Below are 23,798 nucleotides of genomic sequence, written 5' to 3'. Positions count from 1 at the left end.
TAGAAAAGGCACTAGTGAGTACCAGCTTCAGTTCCAATGATGCCAATTCAGATCATGGATTTTGGATCCCAAACGTGCACTGTCCATCCCAACTTCCTAGGGGACTCTAGGGAAAGTACTAATGAGATCAGTCCAGCATGACAAGATGGTGTTAGATAGAGAATTTCTTTCTAGTATTATCCCAAAACCTGATTCACAAAAATAAGTTTTGCTTATAAAACACAAACACCTTTATAAACAAATTCAAAATACAGCCCCTGCTCTGAATAAGAGCACATTAATTCACAAAATTGAATAGTCGAGGAAAAAAAAACAACAACAACAACAAAAAACACAGGATTTACAATCCCTGACTCAGGTGAGTGCCCTAGGCACAAAGTTACCATTATGCACCATACTTCAGATACTGTCTGCCCAATATATTGGGTACATTTGAGTGCTGGACTCCAAAAATCTCAATCCCTGGCCATTGGGATATATGACCATATATATATATTTTTTTCAATCGCACACCCCACACAAATGCTTTATTCACCATATTTATTTCCTTCCTTTAACTGCATGTCTTCATGTCTTCATTTTATTACTATAAAAAGGAGAATTCACTGTCATTGTACTTGATGACTTTCCGCAAAGCCTACATTGCGGAAAACAAAGAGGAGCAACAAAACATGGGCTCTCCAGCTATGGCATTTAAAAAAAAAAAATAAAAATGTTACAAATCCACATGGATTTTTCTCAACATAGAAAGTTACGATAAGAGGCATGTCACACAATGGTTTTACAGTGAGACAGTTCACAAGAAACTACACTTCAGAAGAAATGTTCTTCATTTTTAAGTCCTACGAGGAGAGGTTGAGGCAACTGGGGTTGTTTAGTCTGGAGGAGACTCAGGGAGACCTTACTGCTCTCTACGGTTACCTGAAAGGCAGGTGTGTGGAGCTGTGGGTCAGCCTCTTCTCACAGGTAACTATTGATAGGTCTAGAGGGAATGGCCTCAAGTCGTGTCAGGGGAGGTTCAGGTTGGAAATGAGGAGACATTTCTTCTCAGAACGAGCAGTCAGGCATTGGGACGGGCTGCACAGGGAGGTGGTGGAGTCACCGTCCCTGGGGGTGTTCAAGGAAAGGTTGGACGTGGTGCTTAGAGACATGTTTTGGAGGGTGACATTGGTGGTGGGCTGATGGTAGGACCAGATGATCTCGGAGCTCTCTTCCAACCCCAACGACTCCACCACCACCCAACACCCAGGACTCAGGAACCCCGCCCCCCGTGCAGGCGCCCCGGCCGTACCGGTCGGGCAATGCCGCGCATGCGCCGGCCGCGCGCAGGCGCTCAGCACGATAAAAGCCGCGGCCCTTCCTTTTCCCCACCTCCCGCGCCAAGATGGCGGAGTACGACCTGACCACCCGCATCGCGCACTTCTTGGACCGGCACCTCGTCTTCCCGCTGCTCGAGTTCCTCTCCGTCAAGGAGGTGCGTGCCCGGCGCGGCGGGGGGGGAGGGGGCGGGACCGGCACCGGGGGCCTGCAGACCCCTCGCTAGGGCGGCCCGTGCCCGGTGCCGGCTCCTCGCCGGGGGGGGAGGGCGCGGCGCCATGTGGGGAGCGGGCGGGCAGGGGCTGCCCCGGGGGGGAGGCGAGTGAAAGGGGACAGGGGGCTGCTCGGAGCTGCTCGGGGCTGCCTTGGCTCCTCCGTTTTGGGGAGGAGAGGGCCATCGCTTCTGCGGCTCGTCCTGCCGACCCGCGGCTGTCACCCTTCCGGGGGGGGCGGTGTAAGCACGCAGCTGGCCTTCCGAGCTGCTCTCCTCGCTGGTTTTCTTCGGGTGTGTAGGTCCTGCGTGCCCCAAATCCTCGTTGGTTTGTTGTGTTTATGTAAAACTAGGTCACTGGGGGAATCCCAGTGATGTCAGAAGTGTTTGAGGCTCAGCTCTTGTCAATCAAAATTACCCGAGGTGCTCAGCTGATCTGTTTTAAAACTTGAACAAAGCATGCCAGGTTTCATAAGCTTTAAATTTTGAAGCTGAAACTTTAGGTGTCAGAAACAAACCAGTGAAGCGTGTGTACATTGCAACAACTTGGCCTAACAAGCTTTCTTATCTATTATGTGGATTCTGTTTGTCACTGGTCTTCAGTGCAGTAGTTGTATTTTGGCATTTGCAAGCCAGCTCAAGGGAATTAAGCAGTTACTTTTTTGCAGTGTGTTCTGTTGAGTAACATAGTGTTCAGAGCCGAATTAAGCTTCTGCAGGTTTTGTATATGAGAGGTCTGCATGTGATGAAGTGAACTGTAATGTACCCTTTGTGTGAATGTATTTGAGATGTGTGCTAGTTCACACCCCCACCTGCATCTTGATGATCTAGCAGCAGTTTCTAAGTGAAGGCTTAATAGTGTCCTAAATTAAGATGTGTTACAGTTATATGCAAGTTTCATCCTGAATGTCTCTTCTGAAATCCAATTTAAAGTATGTGAGTCTGCATGGTTCAGGATGCTACTTTGTGGAAACTATTCTCTGAACTTCCCCTCTGTGTTGCATCTCTTTAAGTTCTGGGTTCAAACCTTCTTTTTAAATCTTAGTCAAATTTCCTATTTTATACCCCACCCCCTTTCCCCCCAATAATTGTTACTTACTTTGGCTTACTAAGTAACTAATTTACCTTCATAAGGAATAATCATCTAAAAATGCTACTTGCCTTGTGACTTTTCTTAAGTTCAAGTGTTTGTGAATAGTAGGGAATTGGCATTATCTTGCTAGGACTGGAAATAGGCAGGCTGTATAGTAACCACACCAAGTGACAGAGCTGTGTGACGCATTGTAAAGGCGGGAGGTTTGATGTTTAAAGTAACTTAATGGGTGAAATTAATAAAATAAACTTTACCATAAAGTTAGCTGTCTAATAGTCATTGGAAACTATTTAGTGGTATTCAGAGAAGTCTGTTGCTAATTCCTGTTTCAGATATACAATGAAAAAGAGCTACTTCAAGGAAAGTTGGATCTCCTTAGTGATACCAACATGGTGGATTTTGCTATGGATGTGTACAAAAACCTTTACTCCGATGAAATTCCACACGGTAAGTTGCTCAGTGAAACAAAGTTTTGAAACAAATTTTATGTATTTGTTTGGCAACCTATCTGAAAAAACTAGCAGGTAGTAGTTTGCATATTGCACTCAAACTACAAAGCTTTTTAGTTTTGGTCTTATGGAAAGGATGTGCAACACTAAAATGAATACCCTAATCCTGGGACACTGGGGTTTGTTGGTCAGTCAGGAACCTGGTCTTTGAATGCAGCATGTGTTTCAGTGCTGATTTGGTTAATCCAAGCACTTCAGTAGTATAGCCTAAAAATGGCACCTTTTTTTTTAATCTGTTAAATTAGACACTATTGCAAAATGCTTTGGGATTAGTGTAACTTTCTTTAAAGCATCCAGTATATTAAGGCTTCATCTCCCTTATAAGTAACTCCATTGATCAGCAGTTGATTTGCAGATCTTGAGGGGATGGTCATTTTTTTCGGGAATACGTTTTGCCTACTTGTGTCCATGGATAAATTGCTGCTTCTTTAGAAGGAGAAACTCCAAATGAAATAATTGAAGATAGTATTAATCATCATTGACTTTTGTATATTGTGATGAATATGAAACAGTCTCTTATTGTCTTCTCCATGATTTTTGGAATCTTTCTTATTCTTCAACTTTTATCTTCCTGCATAACATCGGGGGGGGGGGGGGAAGTAGTATATCATACTTTCTGTAGTTTCTATCCTTTGTTTTTTTCCTTGTTGACTTTAGTCTTTGAACACTTGCTTTCTCCCCATTCCCAAATCTTATTTAATTTTATGGAATTACCTTCCCCTAAACTGTAGTGGGGCTACAGTTTCTTTTGCCTGTGCAGCTTAAGAGAAACAGACTCAGGTGATCTTTCTTAGTCAGGTGCAAGATCTGGTTCTTCTGCATCTGGGCAGAAGAACTGAGCTGTGTATGTTGGATTCAACTCTTTGTCAAAACTTTGTGCCAGCACTAGATACTGTTTACAGGTGCGTATGCAATGATGCATGGGACTGATAATACCAGTCAGCAGACCCCAAAGCTTTCACTTTCCTCTTCTAAGAAGCAGTTGTATTGATAGCGTTACCTTTAATTTACTTTTGGTGTTGTTGGTTGCAAGAGTTAGACTGTCTCAGGGCTGTAAAAATCTTGAAGCTCTTCCTCTTTCTTTCCTTGCTCCAGACTTTCTAAACTATTGAAGAATATTACAGTATCAGTAATAAATGAATAGTAAAATGACATCACAAGCAGCAATCCTTGTACATATTCACAAAATAACTAGTCCAATGTTTTTAGTCTGATTACAGCCAGTTATTTAAGCAGGTTGCCAAACTGCATAAACTTAAAAGCTCTTAACTGTGTGTAAGTTGAATGAACTTGGCCACTGGGAAAGCTCTGCTTTCATACGGTCTAGCAGCTCCCACCATTATAGTGTTTAGCTTTGTGTACTTAAATTATTCTTTAATTTTGAAGTTGTTATTTTGGTAGTGTGAAACTCTTTAATACAATGACTTCATACTGTTTGATCTTTGGCTTTCATTTAACAGTATAAAATTAAATTAAGAGGTAGTACTTTCACCTAAAAGTTGTTCAGATTTCTTGTATGGTTTTCTATGTGAAGGTCTTAACTCACTGTGAGATCTTTCTGGTACATCACCTTCATGAAGCAACACTGCCTACTATACTAATAAGTGTATGCACAGATAGGGTCTCTTTGATTGTAAAATTGCTGGTTTAATTAAATTTTATACTATCTTCCTGTTAAGGCCTTACTGGTTTAAGTTGTCAAAGCTAAGTTCACTTAAACTATTATACTTAGTAAGCTATACTTAGAAGTGTCAGTGCACTATTTATAGTTCCTTTTGTCTTATCTTCTGTGATCACCTCACAATTCCATAGCCAGAAGATGTCATAGGAAAAAATCCTGTACTCCTAGTAAGTTACCAATAGTTTTTCTTACATCTGTTTCCCTTTCTGTTATAATCTCAAGATTCTTCTGAAGTTGGAGATAATTGCTCCTTATTGGAGTACTTCCTGTCAGGCAAGTCGTTTGTAGATCTAGGTTGGGTCACTATTATGGTGTTTTTCCCTCTGGACCTCCTATGCCAAAGAAATCATACACAAGTCTGGTGGGCTCACTGTAGTGTTGAATGCCCTGGTGTGTGGCCCTCTTTCGTGGCTTCCTGGGTTCTGTTCTCTCTTGGTATTTGTTCTTGAGTTCTCTGATCCCGTATTTTTTTGTTCATATTGCTAGTCTTAAGATGCTATTCATTTCTGTAATTTTTAAGACACAAGGGCTGCACTTTAAATATTGATTTTTGTTGCCCATGGTAGCACTGGGTGGAAAAGCTTGGGTCTGTAAAACCATCATTCTGAAGCTGTTCTGTTTCTTACCAGTTTTTCATAAGAACAGAAGAGTTAATATTCTGAATAAGCATGCACAACGTTTCAGATTGTAGTCTTGCAGATTGAACTGTTTTAAAGTCTTTCTGTGAACTTTCAGCTAAATATTCTAAAGTGTGCTTTTAGAACCTGGTCAGTTAGAGGAAAATTAATTTGGTATAATAGCACTGTTTACTTTTTCCAAGTTTGTTTGGAATATGTGAAGTTACTTTAGTTTTTCTTCCACAGTTGAAACCTGGAGATATCTTGCCTAATACTGCCTTGGCTTGAGCTAGCTGCTTTCTAGATGGCTTGATGAGACATTAACTTAATAAAAAGCCTCTATCATTTGGTTCCTTCCTCTTGTGTGGAAATAATGAGTTGTTAGATACCCCTGCTTTTTTGACTTGACTGAGCTAGGTAGGGATTGGAAGAACGTGTTTACATGTGCTGTCAGCACCATGTAATTACAGCTTGGTTTCTACAAAAAATTAAAGCATTACATGGATTTGCTTGTGTTTAGCTCTGCGTGAGAAGAGAACAACTGTTGTTGCACAGCTGAAACAACTTCAAGCTGAAACTGAACCTATTGTCAAGATGTTCGAGGATCCAGAAACTACGAGGCAAATGCAGTCTACTAGGTAATTTTTAACATAACTTTATCAGGAAGGCTTGCTGGTACCTCGTAAGTGTTGATGATAGGAATGCTGTCTGTAGCAACTGCAAGAAAGGCATTTTTATTTCTATGCAGAAACTAAGCTGTGTGGACAGTTGATTACAATTGCTATACCCAACTTGCTCTTTTTAATGATTTTTTCCTGTTGTACACAAGGTATTTCTGTCTTTAATGCTCAGCTGAATCAACTGTGGGCAAGTGACTCCTATTCAGTACATTGTTTTTTGGGGATGGGAAATAGGAGTTGAAACAACTTGGATTCCTCTTTTGTAGATGTCTACCTTCTCTCCCTGTATCTTTCACAGAGCATTATTGAATGTTGTCTGTCATATTCTCGGGGGCCTAGTGTATAAGTATCCTTTCAGCCTCAGCATTTATTTCTTTCAGGCATATGATGTCCTTCCACCCTCTGCTTCCCACCATGGACTGACCAAGTTGTTGATGTGAGATAGTGCCAGTAGTCATCTTTTCGGAGATGTGTCCAGTTACTTCTTGCTTGAATTGAAGTAATTCAAGTAGAATGTGTCTGTCAGTTCTTAGATGCAGTGTTTAGACATTTTTTTATGATTAAACCTGAGTGAAGAGGATTCAGCTGTAGTAGTTGAGGAAGTAACTGTGTGACTTCAACAGAGGGGTGGGTAGACATTTGCTTAGTGTAAGTTATAGCTTGTTGTCTTTACATTAGCAACATTGTTGTCACTGATGTGAAAGTGTCTAACCTTCTGGTAGAAAATTAATTAGGTCCCTTATTCAGCCTTGCTTGCTTTAAGATTTCAAATAGTGTACCACTATGTATGGAATAGGAATAATGAAACTAGGTAGCTTTCCAGTGATTCAGGAAAAAGCTTTTATTTTCTGTTCTGATCAGAAAGTACTGAAACTTCTGCTGTAAAAAGCATTGTCATGGTAAGTAATCATTTCAGTAATCAATCAGATTTACATCTGATTTCTGCATGGATATGCATGTAAGTCCATTCTAATAAGAAAAGAAATTGTTTGCCTATGGCTTGAGTGGTTATGGGAAGAAGAGAGCCATTCAAGAGCATTTGGAAATACAGCTTTGAAAGTGAAAAGCGCAATTGAGATTAACTGCCTTGCAGTTACTGATTGAGACTATGTTAGTCCTAAACAAGGTACGTAATGGTATTATCACAACTTCTCAAATCTGAAAGTGAATTTCTGATCTATATGTAGGGACTTCATTGAATCCTTGCTTTGCCTTTAGCCAGGTTTCTTAAAGCATTTTTTTGCCTAGAAACCTTGTTGCAATTTGAATACCTAGCATCCTGTGGGGAACTTACTCTGTTACTTCATCCTTGGTCCAAGGGAGCTGGTTGATAGAACAAGTCATAGACACTGCTTAGAAGCACGAGAGGATCAGAAAACCACAGGGAAAAAAAAAATTGTCTAAAGCTAAGAAATGCCATCCCTGCTCCTTGTGTGCAGCGAGCTTTGTTTCAGGACTGGTGCATTTTTTTATTTTTGAAACTTCTGGAAACTTTGCCACTCAGAAATAGTGGTTTAGGTTATTGGCTCAATGGGAATCCTGATTAGGATTGTTGATATCCTACAGTAATGGGGTAGATTGGGCTGAAAGGTATAAATCATCTAAAGACACTATTCAGTTCTAGACTAAGTTGATAGCAATTTTTGTTTCCTTGGCTTCTATGAATTTCTGCTGGTGATTGATAACCTGTATCGAACTTACAGCTGTATATCATCAGGGCTCTAGATCACAGCTTTTGAACCATGACAGTGCTGTTTAGAACAAAGTCTGGGAAATGGTGCAAGATGTGTGAAAGAGACTTTGCAACTGGCAGCTCTTTCAAGAGTAAGCCAAAATATCTTTTTATTTTTTTCCCCATGCAGCTGTTAGATAAAGGCCTTAAAGCTTTAAAAATTATAGGGAAATAGTCACTATGCCTCCTCCTTGCAGTATGTTCCACTGGAAGAAACCCATGAGACTTTCAGTACCTCAACAAGTATTACTGAGGTCTGTCATTCTTGGCTGCCTTGGCATTGTGCCATTTCCCTTTATGATCTTGACTCAGATATCCTAAGTTCTAGTTACACAGTCATACAGCTTTGCAGTCAGTTGATTTCAGAATGATTGGGGAAGTTGTCTCCTATGTGTGTTTTCACTGTATCTCTGTCCACAGAGTAGTTTATAGCTTGGTGCTCTTTCCTTCATTTAAATCTTGCGTATGCCAGAGTATGGAAGTGGATTTACATATGGATTTACTTATGCAATATATGAAGTTCAACTTGTTTGCTATTCTCTTTGAATTAATAGCAAAAATGCAGTCAATCCCATGAACAGCTAGTATGCAAGTTTCCTAAAGTAGGATGCAGTTGAACAGAGTTAATCAAGCACTAAGTGGTTTTTCTAGAGAGTTACACTTGAGTTCTTGTGTCCATCCCATATGACTGAATGAAATCTGAATTCTCAGAAGTAAAGGATAGCCAAGGGTATAGGAAGTGGGAGGCATTAGAATAGAAGAAAAGCAATGTTCTTTCAGTATTGTAGAAAGGTGGTTCGTATAAGCAAAGTACCAAATGGAGATTATTTCCAGTAATGTTTTCCAATTTAGCTGTGTATATGAATTCAGCATTGGTGCTTGTTGCCAGATGGTGGCTGCATGTGAGTTTGAATGGAATTCTTACTGCATTGAAAAGCTGGCATGCCAGAACTTCCTTCCAAGGAAGGAATTATTCCAAGATCAGGAACTATTGCAAATACTGGGTTAAAAAAAATAATTCACAAAATCAACTATTGTTTAAAAGTACCACTGGTGTATACAATTCTATGGTCAATAGTGTGTCACTGGTGGTAAGTCATGCTGTGTTTGCCTGCTGGAAGCTTGAACTTTTCTTTGATCCTGATAATGTTTGTGGTTCTTTCATTATGTATATTGAATCCAAAAAGCTTCATGTGTAAATTAAACACTTACAACCTCCTAAGTATGATTATTTCTAGTTGTGCACTTTTCAGGTACTTCCCTCATAGAGGTATCCTTGCTAACCACTGTGTCCCAGTGCTGAGTGTGATAAGTTTCATTTCTAGTGGTTTGAGTCATTGCAATTTTTTTCTCATCTCCTATTAAAGTCGAACTTCTTGGCTGGAGTAATTGCTGTGGAATTAGAACATGAGTGAGAAGAGCTCTTCAGGAATTTAGTTTTCATATTGAACACTGGGGATGCTGTCAAATTTAAAACAATTTCCCACCCTTTCTTGAGTCTATCTGTTGTTGCAGGTGGCATTCATTATTTTAAATTACATTAATTTTACTTGGGAATAATTGGCTTGCTATTTCTGCAGTTACTATTGCACAACAACTGGAGAAGTATCATTCTAAGTTCATGCACTGTTTGGGTACTTTTAACAGCTAAAGATTGTGTTGTGTGGTGTGTTGCATGGTGACAATCAGCTTGTTTTGTAAAAACAGCAGTTTTTATCTTCTCATTATAGGGACGGTCGAATGCTGTTTGACTACTTAGCTGAGAAGCATGGTGTAAGTGTTTTAATTGCTCTATCTGTTGGAACTCGGGTCTAAACATTTCCATCCCACCTCTCCCACAGCCAACAGCTCCGAACCATTACGCTCGGACCAGGCGTTTTGGCCTGTTTCACTTGACCGTAGCTTACAGATGGAATTCCTAGTGCTGAAGTATTTTATTTGAATGCCTTTGAGCTCTTACAATAATACAAACAAAAACTAAAGCTGGAGCTTAATATTAGCTACATCCTTGTAACTAAGTTGTGCTTTACTTTGCAATGCAGAACTTTTTTCCACAGTATTAATTTAATCACTGATTCAGTGATGTGAATTAAGAGTAGCTTTTGCGTTGTCTATAGAGTCTACAATATCGTTCAAATAACTTTGGAAAAGTTATTCAGATCTTCAAAAAGGGCTTTTAAGGGTTACTATTGAAATGGACTTCTAACAACATTTTGTTTTACTAGTCAAAACATTTTTTTGTATTTCTTTTCAGTTTAGGCAGGAGTACCTAGATACACTCTACAGGTATGCAAAATTCCAGTATGAATGTGGCAATTACTCTGGAGCTGCAGAATACCTGTACTTCTTTAGGGTTCTGGTAAGTTTTAGGTGTGTTTTCTAATGAAATATTTAGATCTTTATTGTCTGTATTAATTGTTAAAATGTAATACTTGTGAGCTTTTTTGAGACAGTTACTATGCACCAAGGAAAAATTGAAAAGACTTGTCAGACTCATAATTGATACTCTTAGTGACTGTTGTCCAGCAATTGGCTTCATGCTAAATGTCTTCAAAATTGTTCTTTACATTTGTAGGTCTTGTGATAAGATTGAATTTTGTGGTATTTCTTCTTTCCCCCCTGTAAGTGTATCCTAGAGAAAAACTTAAACAGCAAAATGGATAGTTATTGTGTATAGGCACTAACAGTGGTAAAAAGCTTGCAGGCAGATTGAATATAACCAGTGGTAATGGTGAATTGCCAGCTCTTAATGTTTTCTTGTGAATTTTCTTAATGTTTTCTTTGTGAATTTTGACAGATTTAAGACTGTCATGTACCTAGGAAATGTAAGCAGTAAGTTACATTTGTAGAACTAGATCTATCCATCCCCTAAGCAACTCTTATGTTATTGTAATTCATATCATTTGTTAATTGTGGGAATGAATTTTGAGAGACAGTGTCTTGTGAGAATATCAATACAGTCAATTTACTGTTGTACAGTGAATGTGCCATTTTACTAACAAATGGAATTTTAAGGTAACTAACTAGAGCAGCTGCAGTATCTGGAGGCAGTTAATATGAATAGCTAATTAATCACATGATTTGGAACCAGCACAGTACTTGTGAACCACCTTGACCAAAAATATCCACTAAATTGTCACCTTGGTTTTCTGGAAGATAGACTTAAACCATCACTCAAGGATATGTTAAATGACTGCTGAAAACAATATGTAGTGATTCACAACTTGAAGTCAGTTTTCTTCAAGTTCAGTTCTTGCTATCTACTTTTTAGTCCCATCTAAAAATACCCTAAACTTTCTGAAATGCTGCTAGATTAAATAGCAGTAATTTTTGTAGTTGACTATAATTCTAAAAGCAAATTTGTGAAATGAATCCTTAATGAGAATAGGGTTGAGAGTAAGAATGAGTTGAATTCATAGTCAAAAGGTGATAAGGTGGAATTCTTCCATATGACTTTGCAGTACTCTGAGTTTAATACTCAGAGAGGAAATACTTTTGTAGATTTGTGAGCAGCTGTCTTAACTGCACTTTAACTCTAGGCTTAACATTATATTCCTAGGTCAGTGAATTTAAAAAATGAAGTATTGTGGTTTTTTGCTGGTAATAGCTTGGTGTAGGGCATGTTACTAACTCTGGGAGAAGTTCTTGTTTTAAGTTCTGTGTTGAACCATAGCCTATGAAGGAACTATTGTAACTAATTTGAAAATAGAATGTGACACTGAATGACCCAGTGTAACTCATTCCTGTATCAAACTAACACAGCTTGACATTAGAACTATCCTTGTAGGAAACAGACTCACTACTGCAAAGCTGTAGTTTTACTGAATGTTTCTATAAGTATGTGTTCTCTACAGCATTAGCAGAAAGAACTTGAGTCTTAGATTTGGTGATGTGGTTATCTGCTGTCCCAAGTTTTTTGGGAATCTGCTTTGAAAGAGGCATTTCTTCTAATAGCTCAGGAGCCTTCTTACATAGTATTATAGATTTGGAACTAGTGTCATCTCATGCTCAGCCATATAACTTTTTTCTTTTGTGTAAGTTAAAACTGCAGCAGCAGGGAGCTTTGTCTTACAGGATTTTCTAGCTTCTACTTTAGAAGCTTTACTGCTCGTTCACTTTCTGAACCTAAATTGATTTAAATACAGAAGTATTTAAAGTGTGTATGTATGTACATAAAATTCAGAAAGATAGGACTGAGTTTGACATCCTGTAAGTTAAAAATATTACCAGAAAACTTCTAAAGAGAAGTTCATTTTCTTAAAAAAAAAAAAAAAATGACTATTGCTGTTGTTGAAATAGGTTCCAGCTACAGATAGAAATGCTCTGAGTTCTCTGTGGGGAAAGCTTGCATCTGAAATTCTGATGCAGAATTGGGATGCAGCTATGGAAGATCTCACAAGACTGAAGGAGACAATAGATAATAACGTAAGTAAAATCTTGGTCATGTTAGTAAGGTGAGGAGTTGTTAGTATTCAAATTTTGCTATGAATTAATATGTCATTAAGAGCAGTTTATCATGCTTTTGCTAAAGATGTGCATTTCTTCTTAAATGGTGGCAGGAGAGTAGAAGGATGCTCAAGAAGAAAAGTTGAAGAGCTATCCAGGCTTTCTTTATCAAATGATTTGCTTTTGTTTTTGAAATGAAGCTGAGAACTTTTAAGGTATTTCCAAAACAAACAAAAAACCCACCTGGCTCAAGGATGAGTTTGAAAGCTAGGTAGCTTTGTGAGAAACGGTTTGCTACTTAAATTTCAGATAGTTGTATTGGTCCTTTTCTGTAAAGAATTAAATGCATGTATATAAACTATATTCTTGTTGCATGAAAACAACATTTTTAACAGAAAATACAATAAAATTTGTTACTAGAAACAAGTTTCAGTCAATTCAGTTTCCTTACCAGCTATATGTGAGTTCAGGTGACTACCAGGAACATGAAGGGAAAGAAGGGGGTTCCAGACTAATTCAAAGCGGCTGAAGTGATTAAGGACATCTATCTCCTAGTCTTCTCTATCTGTTTGTAGAGCTTCTGTGTCTGTATCAGAAATGCTGCCATCCCCTCTACCCCCTAACTGTTTATCTTACATGGTAGATAAATGTTAACAATTCTTACCAAATTTTCAAATCTCCATGAACCTATATGCTTATAATAAATATTAAATTTGGTTTAGTCATGAAACTCCATGCCTTTTGGGGGGGGTCGAATCATAATAGTTGTCCCTATCCTATGAGTGATTATTACTTGCTATATCCATTCGTTTTCAATATGTTGTTTTGCAACTTCTTTGAAGTGCTGTTTAATTTGCAGCAAATCCAGGTAAGCTTAGAACTGAATCCCTATTTGTGCTGTATCAATTGGTTTAAATGAAGATAGTTAGGTTCGTATTTTTTCATTGGAAATGTTTGGGGCATTTCATCACTGTCTGAGAGTGTATGGCAAAAATATTCTTGTGATGCTTAAAAGAGAAACTGAAAAGCTAGATAAGCCCAGTAGATCATCAGATCATATGTGAAGACACAAGAACTGAAATTCAGGATTAAAAAGGAATTACTTTGTTAGTATGGTGATCTTTTGAGAACTGAAGTCTATGCTCTTGTAACAGAATATAAATTTTGGCAAACAATTTGGAATGTAATGGTGGAAAAAATGTTAACTTGGTCATAGCTTTCAGCACATCTGTATTTTCCAGATAAGTTAAAAAGCTGGAGGTTAAACCCTGCCTTAGAGTGATAACTAAAAGGAGTCAGTGGAAAATGAGTTCCACACTTCCATGTATTTTCCATGTATTGGTATTCATGTGAACTGTCTTGTTACTTTGGTTTAACCTAGTGTTGCTTTCTTTTAGTCAGTAAGCTCTCCGCTGCAGTCTCTTCAGCAAAGAACGTGGCTCATCCACTGGTCTCTCTTCGTGTTTTTTAATCATCCTAAAGGGAGAGACAATATCATCGATCTCTTTCTCTATCAACCACAGTAAGTTGCTTTGTGCTGTATTTTTTTGGGGATTAATGAAGAAAAGATAAATATGCAAGGTTGTTCAGTATTTTTGGTCCACTGTTTCAGGAGTTCCAGTGATGCTACCACTTCATTTTCTGAAATTTTGTTTATACTTTGCTTTTCTTTGTGGCTCTACTTCCCCTTCAAGGAGGCAGATGGTAAAACAGGAAGAACTGGCCCTTTTTTCCCATGTTGAGGGGTATGGAATAACTGTTTTGTATTGACTCCTACAACATCTAGGGTGGTAGGGAAGGTTCCTGGTTTGATCTTGTAAAATCTGGTGTTACTTTACAAGATCTATTTGAGAAGAATTTCTGAGGAAAACCTGAGAAGAATAAAAATGCAAATTTAGATGTAAAGCTGTATAACATCTGGAACAGCTTAACACCAGAAATTAACAGTATTACATGGACTGTTTTTTTGCAGTGCAAACTCCATTCTCTCATAGTGCTCTGCTACCGCCTTTTCTCCTGCTTCACCAGAGGTCATCATTATTAACAAATATAAACTATTGTTCTGTATTTGAATAAATGTGCTATGGTACTGTGTAAAAAATAAGCTATTATAAATACTGTTTTGATGCAAAAGTGCATTTTCTGAGCTCTATCTGGACTTCTCAGGTATCTCAATGCAATTCAGACAATGTGCCCACATATCCTCCGATACCTCACTACTGCAGTCATAACAAATAAGGATGTTCGAAAACGTAGACAAGTGCTGAAAGATCTAGTCAAGGTCATTCAACAGGTAAGGACTGAAGTCTGTTTCCTGTTCATATTTTTTTACTGGGACTTGATAACTGTAATGTGCCTCTTCTGGGATGACTTACATATTTCAGTCCTAACACTCACTGAATTTGTTATTCATTCTGAAGTACAATGTATATTTGGAAGGGCAGAATAATGAGTGAAGTAGAATGTGCTGTCAGTTTTGCTTTTTTCCCTGTATGATCAAGGCAGAAAAACACAGCAAGATCCTTGGAATTGTTCTGGATGTGATTCTTTGTCAGCCATTCCTACAAGGAATTGTTGTACAAGTAAAATCTTGCTTGCATTTCAGGATAACTGAACAGTGTACCCTGTCTTATGTTCAAATTCATGTGCATTTCTTAAATGTTTTATCACAGTTATGAGGGGATGTAGTTGGTGATAGGAGTTACATAAGAATCAAGGTGTTTGATAATAGCAGTCAAGGGGTTGATCGAAGATTTTTTAGCTGGAATTAGTATGTGACATAAAAGCCATCAGCCTTTAAACATGAAATAATACCATATGTGGTAAATAATAAACTATGGTATATACATGATGGTGCCTTTGTTAAAGGCTAGCAATTGTGTCCACTTTAAGCAGCAATAAAACTACCTCTGCTAAGTACAATCAATGCAAAATTCAATTTTAAGCATCTCAGTCTTTCTAGGTGTTAGTCTTCACAGCAGAAGTAGCATAAGCAACTGTAAAGAAGTTCAAGTGTCAAGACCTGTCTTGAGGAAAAACCTTATTTTAGGATTGAATTGTAATATGCATTTCTAGTATTTGAAGAAAACTAACATTTCTACAGTGCTTTTCTGCTTTCATTTTCTTTAACGTTCAATATTGGGGAAAAAAAGAATCAGCAGCATACTCCTTTTTGAAACTAACAATTCTGTTAGCTTTGAAATGCCCATTAAAAGGTTTTTCTTAGTACTCTTCTACACTGTATGGTTCATTATATCATTGTTGAATGGTAGAGGCTTTATATATATTTGAAAGTGTTTCAGACAGGATGAATAGCAGTTGTGCAGAGTTGCATGGTAGACTAGTGTCCTAGTGTTTTGAGAATGTACTGACTTGCCTCTTATCACTAATGTTCTGCAAGTATTGAACTAATAGGTAAGCAGTTGTATGTTCATCTCTAACTGCAAATGTTATCCAAGATTGTTTCACGTGAGTGTTAATTTCTTGGTTAATAGGTGCAATTCTGTGTAAAATGACCAATAAAACTGAGTGTTGAATATAAATAATGACATTCCAAGGAAATGAGACTGAAAAATGACTTGGACAAAATGATCCTTCTTAGTAATTTTCTTTCATCTGCTCATCTTTGGATACTGAAGCTGATAATGACAGCTATTGAATTAAGCTATCCTAAAATATACATTAGAAACATACCAATTGTATTATGTATTAATTTACACAGATGTATATAAATCTATTGTTCTTGCCTTTTAATTAGAGTATTTTCTATAATGTCAAAGTTAAGTGTTTTGTGTGAGGGAAGTAGCATTATTTGCCATGACTTGTTTGTGTATATTGAGTGCTGATTCAATTGAAAGTGACTATTCCAATTGCAAAAACTAATCCAAATTGAGGAAAAATGTGTTCTAACATTTTAAGGCAATAGGATGTTTGACACAATCAGAAGTAACACTTCTCTAACCTGAAGATTGCCATACTAAATGCTGAAGGTGAGACTGCACTCCTGATTATTTAATGAGACTATTAAAAGTAGGTGTTTGTACAGTCTCATAAGAGCCAGACTTTTTTCAAGTATTAAATTTTGTTATATATATCAAGTGATCTTGTGGCCTTGGTTTCTAATATTATTGCCTGATCTTACTTAATTTTTGACAGGAGTCCTACACATACAGGGACCCCATCACAGAATTTGTGGAATGCCTGTATGTTAATTTTGATTTTGATGGTGCACAGAAGAAGCTGAGAGAGTGTGAAACAGTAAGCTTCACAACACTACTTTTTCTCCTTTAAGTACAGATCTCTAAAATCATCAGTGGTCAGCTAATTTGTGTGAAGTGGTACTTGATTTCATTGCCAATGTCTTCTGAAAAGCATTAATTCATGTTTTTTGATCAACTCATATTTTGTAACACTTAAACAGACTTACTGTTAAGGATATAGCTTTAAAGTCATATTAATCAGTTCCTGGGACAAAAAAGGAAATAAATGATCACTTATCTGTTTGAGCTTCTGTTTGAGAAGTTTGAAGAAAAACTTGTTTTTACCTCTTCTTCTGAAAGATGTTGTACCCTTGAATTATGATGTTGTAAAACAACATGAAATAAGGATAGCTGAGTGCATATTCTTGGAATGAATGAACATAGTTAAAGTTGAGTTGATTCATGTAAAGGTTAATACTTCTCATAGCTGAAAGCTAGTGCCAGTTCTTCTAGCCTCCGTTTTGGCTCTTTCCATTGGTATTGGTCACCTCATTGGGTAAATCAGAAGGTTGGTTATTTTGTATGCTGCATAGGGCTGATGACCCTGTAGTCTAAATTTAATAAGTAAATTTGCAGTACTAAGTAAGCTGGTTTGTATGCTGAGGAGAATGCTGATAAAAGTGCCCATGAGAGAATGCGAATATGCTTAGATTGAGGGCAGTGCTTAAATTTTATATGCATTACTCAGGGTGGTCTTCAGTAGAGTTTTGAGAACTGTAGATCTTGTTCTCTTTTTGAGACCAATCTGAGTTATATTAATGTGAAAGTATGTATGAAAATGTTCTTTCCATGTTTGTTTTAAGTGTTCCCTTCCTCATTACACTTGCAGGTGCTTGTGAATGATTTTTTCTTAGTGGCATGCCTTGAAGATTTCATTGAGAATGCCCGTCTCTTTATATTTGAGACCTTCTGTCGCATCCATCAATGTATCAGCATTGGGTAAGGTAACTCTTTAATACTGCAGTTCAGAAAAATCAGTTGCAGATGAGTTTGACAAACAGTATAAACTTCTAAGGGATGTATTTCAGTTACGCTATACTCCTGTTCCCCCTAGTTCCAAATCACTTAAAATCTGTAGAGAACGTTGCAGAGATCTGAGACAGCAGGTACTGAAGCTGGTAAATCAAATTCAATGGAATCTTGTTACCAGCTTGCATTCAGAGCAAATATGTGAGTATCTGGCCTTCTGAAGAATCATTTTAATGCTACTTGATTTCAAAACAAAGATTTGACAGAAAATTGTCTTAAGAGTTTTGGAAGCTTACTGAAAGGATTACTTTTGTGATTATTTATAGTAGGAGAAAGGTGAAAAAATCTATTGCTTCCTGTTCAGTGTGACAGTTGTCTTCAAATGCATCTGCAAAATGATAGGGTTTTTTATTTGCATCAGCTTAAAATAGTTATTAATTAGTTCAATACTAAAGTTGGTAGAAGATGAATTTGGGGGGATTTTAATTAGCTGTATGTTTAAAACACTCATTTATAATCTGAACTCCATGCTCTGAACAAAATTTTTCCATACTTTCACTTTTGTGAGTAGGCTACTCACAAGTGAAAAGCTACTATTTTTATCTAAAAATCATCTTAGCCGAAGTACTACACATTTGGGGATAAAAGGATTTTGGATAAGTATTTGGGGAAAAAATATACCAAAAGCTCTCTTTAAAGATGAATTTCTATGGAATATAAAACTACATAGCTTCTTGCTGTTCTGCTGTAAGTAATTTTGTTCTGTGAAAGCACAAGTTTTCATGAAGATAGATGTTTAAGCTTTATTTAACTAAAGACTAGGTATCTTTGAGAAATATGGTGTTGGATCATAAAAACAATGAGTAGAGAACTTAGAATATGAAGTATGCTTGAAGTCTCTGGAAGATACTGATAGACTGTGGACAACAAATGATTAGTTAGGCAAGAGTAGCAAGTTTTATTTAATAAATGAAGGTCTATAGTAGGTGGTTGTCATTTATTTAGTATGTTACTTGTTTATGGTTCATACTGCTTTGTGCCATATATGGCATTTTAATTTCCAGTATGAGTGAAAATATTTTTGCTTGCTGTACTTGTGTGTTCATAAATACATGTAGTGGTGTCTTTATAAGTTATGGTGTGTTCTGAGGCAAGAGGTAATCTGAGTTGAGTTGCACATGGATATTCCTAGCATATACCACTTCAGGTAATTGCATGTGGAATCAGTAATAAGATTTTTCACAAGGTTATAGTATTTTGATGGACACATCTCTGCACAAGCTGTAACAATCATTAAATTTAGGCCTAAATGAGGTGCATAAGTATTTCTTAATGCATTCGGACTTGTTCTGAAGGAACTGGGCAGTCAAAATATTAAGTTTAAGGCATAGTTCTTGTATTTCTGTCTGCAAGTGACTTCCACTGTTATTCCTAGAGTTGATAACTAGTTGGTTGTACCACAGTGCTCATTGATAAGTACTGTTTAAATATTCAGAACAAATCTGAAAATGATTAGTGGAAATCTTCTATTCTTTATGTTCTATAGGGAATAGAGGGATGGTTTAATTTAGCTACTTACATCTGTTAGGCAGCTGATGTTTTTCCAAAGGACATAGTTGATTTATCAGTTGTAGTTTTAAACTTATGTCTTATCATCCTACAACTAGCTCACTTTTTTGAAATGTATTGTTTCCTAAGGAATAATAGGTTGAATGAGTTCAGAATGTGATTTGGTTTGTTTGGTTAGATATGCCTGTATTAAATTGAAGAGCTCTTCTCTTTCCTTTTGTGCTCAGTACACAATAGATTTGTTTATATATGAAGATGTGTGAAATTTAGTAAACTTTCCTTTCGTTCAGAGGAAATTAACATTTGTAGTGTGAACCTCCTTTTCCTTTCAAATCTTAAATATGAGATTTTCTTATATCCCCCTTTGCTATCTGTCACTTTCATTTTGTAATATGGAAATTTTCTAAATGCATGTGCAAGAAGAAAATACCTGTCCAGAAGCTGAACAGAGGTATATGACTTCTGTCATATGTGCTATATAACACTTTTTAGCTAACAGAAAAGCCTGCCCCTGAAAAAGCTGAGCTGCTAAAATATAGGCATGAATAAAGTAATTTATAGAGCTTATTCCCTGTTCAAGACTGATAGTATGTAGGTGAAGAGAATGTATTCCTTCTCAAAAGCCATCTTCAGGGTTGGAAAACTTCCTAGGGCTGTGGTTACATTAACAAGTGGTGGGGTGTGAGAGGAGTGGATCTGCAGAGAAAGTTGTTGCTGAGGATCCTGTCATTGATCCTGGCATCCCCACTCCTCTGTGTTCTGATTTGACTAAACATAGGTTTGACCCCCCCCCCCTTAGTAGTTAGAGCACTCCAAACTTAAGTGTATTTTCTAGTTTACTGTCTAATCATAAGAATCTAGCTTTCAGGCTGACTTTGATCATAGTTTTCATTGCACTGTGACAAGTTCAGTTCATGGTAAGTCAGAATGATTGAGAGATTGGAATTTCTTTCCAAACTTAAATGCTAATGTAGATGCTTATAGCTTATCTGGTTGATGAAGTGCATCTTCATTGGCTCTTGATAAATAAAAGGTATGATCTACTAAATGATGTAAGGCACTTAATATTTTTTACTTTGGAATAACTCTTCTTTCAAAACCTGTGTGCTCCCCTCAGTTCCTCAAGTACAGAGGGACTGTAAGATAAGGGAAAAGTAAAATCTAGGTGCTGAGGGTTGGAAAGAACCTCTGGAAGCCATCTGGTTCAATCCTGTGTACCCAATTACCTATCTGAGCAGGGGCTACCTCAATGTCACATTGTGCTGCTCAAAGCCTTGCCTAGCTGATTCTTGTTTCCAAGGGTAGGGAGGTCAATATTTAAATCACAAGGTAGATAACAATCTACAGAGTAGTAGCAAAAGCCACCCTTGGGGTCATCTGGAAGAGTTGTTACTTTATCAGAATCCAATTGATAGCTCCAAAAGAGAAATAAGAACTCCCCTAACCTTCCTCCCCTCCTGCCCCATGTTCTTTCAATCTGGAATTTTTTATAGTGTTTAGCATCACTAATTCAAAGATCATAAAGCAATTTGTAGCTTCTTCCTATTGAAATATTCATCTTGTACTGTCAATGTACTGATAATTCCACAATGATTTTTACATCTGTTTTTTGTTCTCTTGCTTTGTGTGCCTTATGTCTCTACAACCTTAGAGAACCACTGATTAAAGTTATGGAGTAGGAACAACTGTGGTTGGTTCTTAACTTCCCCTTGCTTTGTCAAGTTCCACATACCTTGTCTGTTTGCTGTCATTCCTCTGAAGTGGGTTTAGTATATGTTTTTTTTGTTTATCCTACTTCATAGTCATCAGTGTGTGTGTGGGGAGAACTGAGTTTACCTTTATAGTTGGAAGAAGGATGAGACATCAAGAGCATGTAGGAGAGAAGATTGTATGAAGATGACTATACCTAGCCTAGCTAGGTAGACTAGTTAATAATTAATAGATTATCAAGCTTGTCAGTAATTAGTATCAAAATGAAAGTGACTTTCAGTTGCGGAGAGATATGTAAGCAAGATCCTGTGAACTGGTGAGAAATAGACCTCTTGTGCAACTCCAGCATAGCCAGCTGGGTTTTTGGTGATGTCTGCAGCCCTTACCTCATGTTTGTCACGTCAGTCTGAAAGCTGATGGAAGAATGAGCATTACAAATGTCCCGTCGGAGCCAAATGCCAGTAGGGAACTACAGGAGTTGGCTGGAAAGCCACAGCAAACGCTATCAGGAGATTATTACTGGACAAGAGTGCATGCTTCATAAAGCATTTTCCTTTCAGTTTTTCCCTTCTTCCCCATTCCTCTTTTGAAATTGCAAGAAGTTTATGTACCATGTTCAGATGCATAAAGAATTAGTCTATACCAAGTTGTGTAGTCTCATGGCACTTGTTCCTGGAACTTCAGAGTTGCTAATGGAGTTACTGTCAAACACTTTCCTGGAGTAATTACTCTGAACTTTCTTGTCTACTGGCTGAGTCTAAATAAGGCTATAAGTAATTCAATTTTTTGCTTTATAGTGATGGTTCTTGTTTCATGTGGGCAAGCTTTAATGGGAACATAGTTATTATATAAGATTGTACAGGTCAAGATTCAAGTGCAAAGTAACAGGTTCACAACAAGTAGGTTCATACTTCAAGAAGTTAATTCCTTATTCAGAATGTCCCAAGCAGTGATAGGAATTTTAAGCCTTTTTATGAAGGGGGAAAAATAAAAGGGGAGGAAAGGAAAAATGTGAAAGGGTGTATGTATGTATGTAAGCTTTAGGGTTATTTCAATCAAAGGGAAGTATGCTTCCCAAGTATGTGGTATCAGCTAAAGACAAGTTTTGTGCTGTGATAAATTTGGTGTTGCTTTAATGCATATTCTGTAGGCCTGGAATATATCTACCAATATGAGAGGGATTGTATTTCAGTTTATGATAATTTGTTATCTCTTAGTATGTTGGCAGATAAACTAAACATGACTCCTGAGGAAGCAGAAAGATGGATTGTCAATCTAATCCGAAATGCACGATTAGATGCCAAGTTGGATTCAAAGCTGGTATGTGAATCAAAGTGAATCTGTTGAATTTTCATCTAATTTATTTCTCTTTATTCAGAAGTAACAAGTTATAACTTTTTTGTCCATAAAATGTAGTGGACTTCACTTACTGTGTTTTGATTTTGTGTGAGATGATTTGTGAAAGGTTTGAAAGCAGAGTGTTAAACTAAAGGCTTGTGTGTTCTGAGTGGCTGTTAAATTTCCTATATCTTTGTGTTTTAGGGCCATGTAGTTATGGGCAACAATGCAGTGTCACCTTATCAACAAGTGATTGAAAAAACCAAAAGCCTGTCTTTTCGTAGTCAAATGTTGGCTATGAACATTGAGAAGAAATTGAATCAGAGTGGTAGATCTGAGGTTGGTATAAGTTGTATTTTTCTGAATATCCTGCTATCTTTTTTATGAGTAATATTAAAGTATAATTATAAAATGTTCCTTACTTCATTAGAAGTACCTAATTCTAGTTCTGGCTCCAGAAACTAAATAGGAAGATATGTATTTCTTATAGTGAGCATTAGATAGTGATTCTTGTTCTCTTCTTGCCTATCTTCACATTACAAAACAGGAGAAAAAGAAAATGCCAGATCAGTTATTTAAGTCTTCACATTCTCCTTTGCTACCCTAAAAGGCTGTTATTGAAGGGGAACGTGTATGAAAGTAGTTGCATTATTTTTTTCCAAGTGGATTGTACTTGAACCATTCTGAATATTGAATGCTGAGATAAATGGCCCTCTCCCCCACACTTCTTTGACAATACTGGGTTTCATGCAAATATTCCTTCTACAGTGTCATTTGTAATTGAAGTATTTGTAGGTAAGTACTAGTGGGAGAAGAATAATGCTCAAGACTGGGACATGGAGTTGGTCAAAACCCTGATATTATAATTATCTCATTAAGGGCTAGAGAATATAATGAGGTTAGCCTCTAGTGAAAATAAAGTTGGCAAAATCTGTTTTTTTGCCTTTGGCCATCTTTCTTACAACATTGGAAGTCTTCCAAGGAAAAAGAATAATGTAATGTGGATGACTGAAGTCCACTAAAGATCTGGTGAGATATATTATTCAAAAAAAAGCTCGTAACTTCTTAAACTTTATTGGACTTCCTCACTACTTGACTAAAATGTTAAGGTAAGCTGAACAAGCAATGGTAATTTCATTCATTAGACAGGTTTTGTAATATTTGTGAATTAATTTTTTAGTGAATATGGCTACCAGACTTTTATATTTATCTTAGAATGCTAATTTTCTGAATGAGCATTACTCATTTCACTTCATTTTCTGAAGCTACTAGGTTCAGAGAGAGACTCTGGCTATACAACTTTGTTGCATACTTCTGCTATATCAACGTTTGTTTGAAATGTGAGGAGTTCCTTTACTAATTAACAATGTCTACTTCACAGTCCTGTATCAGTCCTAGAAAAACTTTAAATAGTTTCTCAAATTTAAGTAACTTACTGATAGGGTAGTAACTTCGCTTCTACTGATCCTTATTTTATTCTAGGCACCTAACTGGGCTACTCAAGACTCTGGCTTCTACTGAGAATTCTGCAGAGGGGAAGAAATCAGTTTTCATTTGACTAAAAAGCATATGATAAATATGAAATATGTAACCTTTCTGAGAAAAGCTAATTGTGTGTTCTCTTAAGAATTATTTGAATAAAATTGGCTACTTTTAACAGTCCGTGT

At 37.2% G+C, this 23,798-nt stretch overlaps 1 protein-coding gene across 2 annotated transcripts; it reads left to right on the top strand.

The window, feature by feature from the left end:
• Positions 1–1,320: 1,320 nt before the first annotated feature.
• EIF3E (eukaryotic translation initiation factor 3 subunit E) lies at positions 1,321–23,790 on the top strand. 2 transcript variants are annotated; one of them, XM_035318378.1, is made up of 14 exons: positions 1,321–1,474; positions 2,954–3,068; positions 5,034–5,084; positions 5,949–6,066; positions 9,571–9,613; positions 10,095–10,199; positions 12,140–12,265; positions 13,684–13,808; positions 14,453–14,579; positions 16,442–16,543; positions 17,375–17,484; positions 22,011–22,113; positions 22,336–22,470; positions 23,614–23,790. In XM_035318378.1, exons 1-14 carry the CDS (start codon positions 1,385–1,387, stop codon positions 23,650–23,652), a joined length of 1,389 nt encoding a protein of 462 aa, XP_035174269.1. In that variant the 5' UTR covers positions 1,321–1,384; the 3' UTR covers positions 23,653–23,790. The 2 variants fall into 2 exon arrangements, with proteins under 2 accessions (XP_035174269.1, XP_035174270.1); XM_035318379.1 differs by lacking the exon at positions 5,034–5,084.
• Positions 23,791–23,798: the final 8 nt, after the last annotated feature.

This window comes from Oxyura jamaicensis, chromosome 2 (genome assembly GCF_011077185.1).
Source record: "Oxyura jamaicensis isolate SHBP4307 breed ruddy duck chromosome 2, BPBGC_Ojam_1.0, whole genome shotgun sequence".
NCBI classification, from domain to species: Eukaryota; Metazoa; Chordata; class Aves; order Anseriformes; family Anatidae; genus Oxyura; species Oxyura jamaicensis.
Note: the sequence above shows the minus strand (reverse complement) of the source record. Positions and strands in the feature narration are given on the sequence as shown.

Bases quoted from the DNA above. Each gene is read 5' to 3' on its own strand.
- EIF3E (XM_035318378.1), top strand. From the start codon at position 1,385: ATGGCGGAGTACGACCTGACCACCCGCATCGCGCACTTCTTGGACCGG. The intron at 1,475-2,953 runs GTGCGTGCCCGG...TTCCTGTTTCAG, and splicing joins AGTTCCTCTCCGTCAAGGAG to ATATACAATGAAAAAGAGCT. The intron at 14,580-16,441 runs GTAAGGACTGAA...AATTTTTGACAG, and splicing joins TAGTCAAGGTCATTCAACAG to GAGTCCTACACATACAGGGA.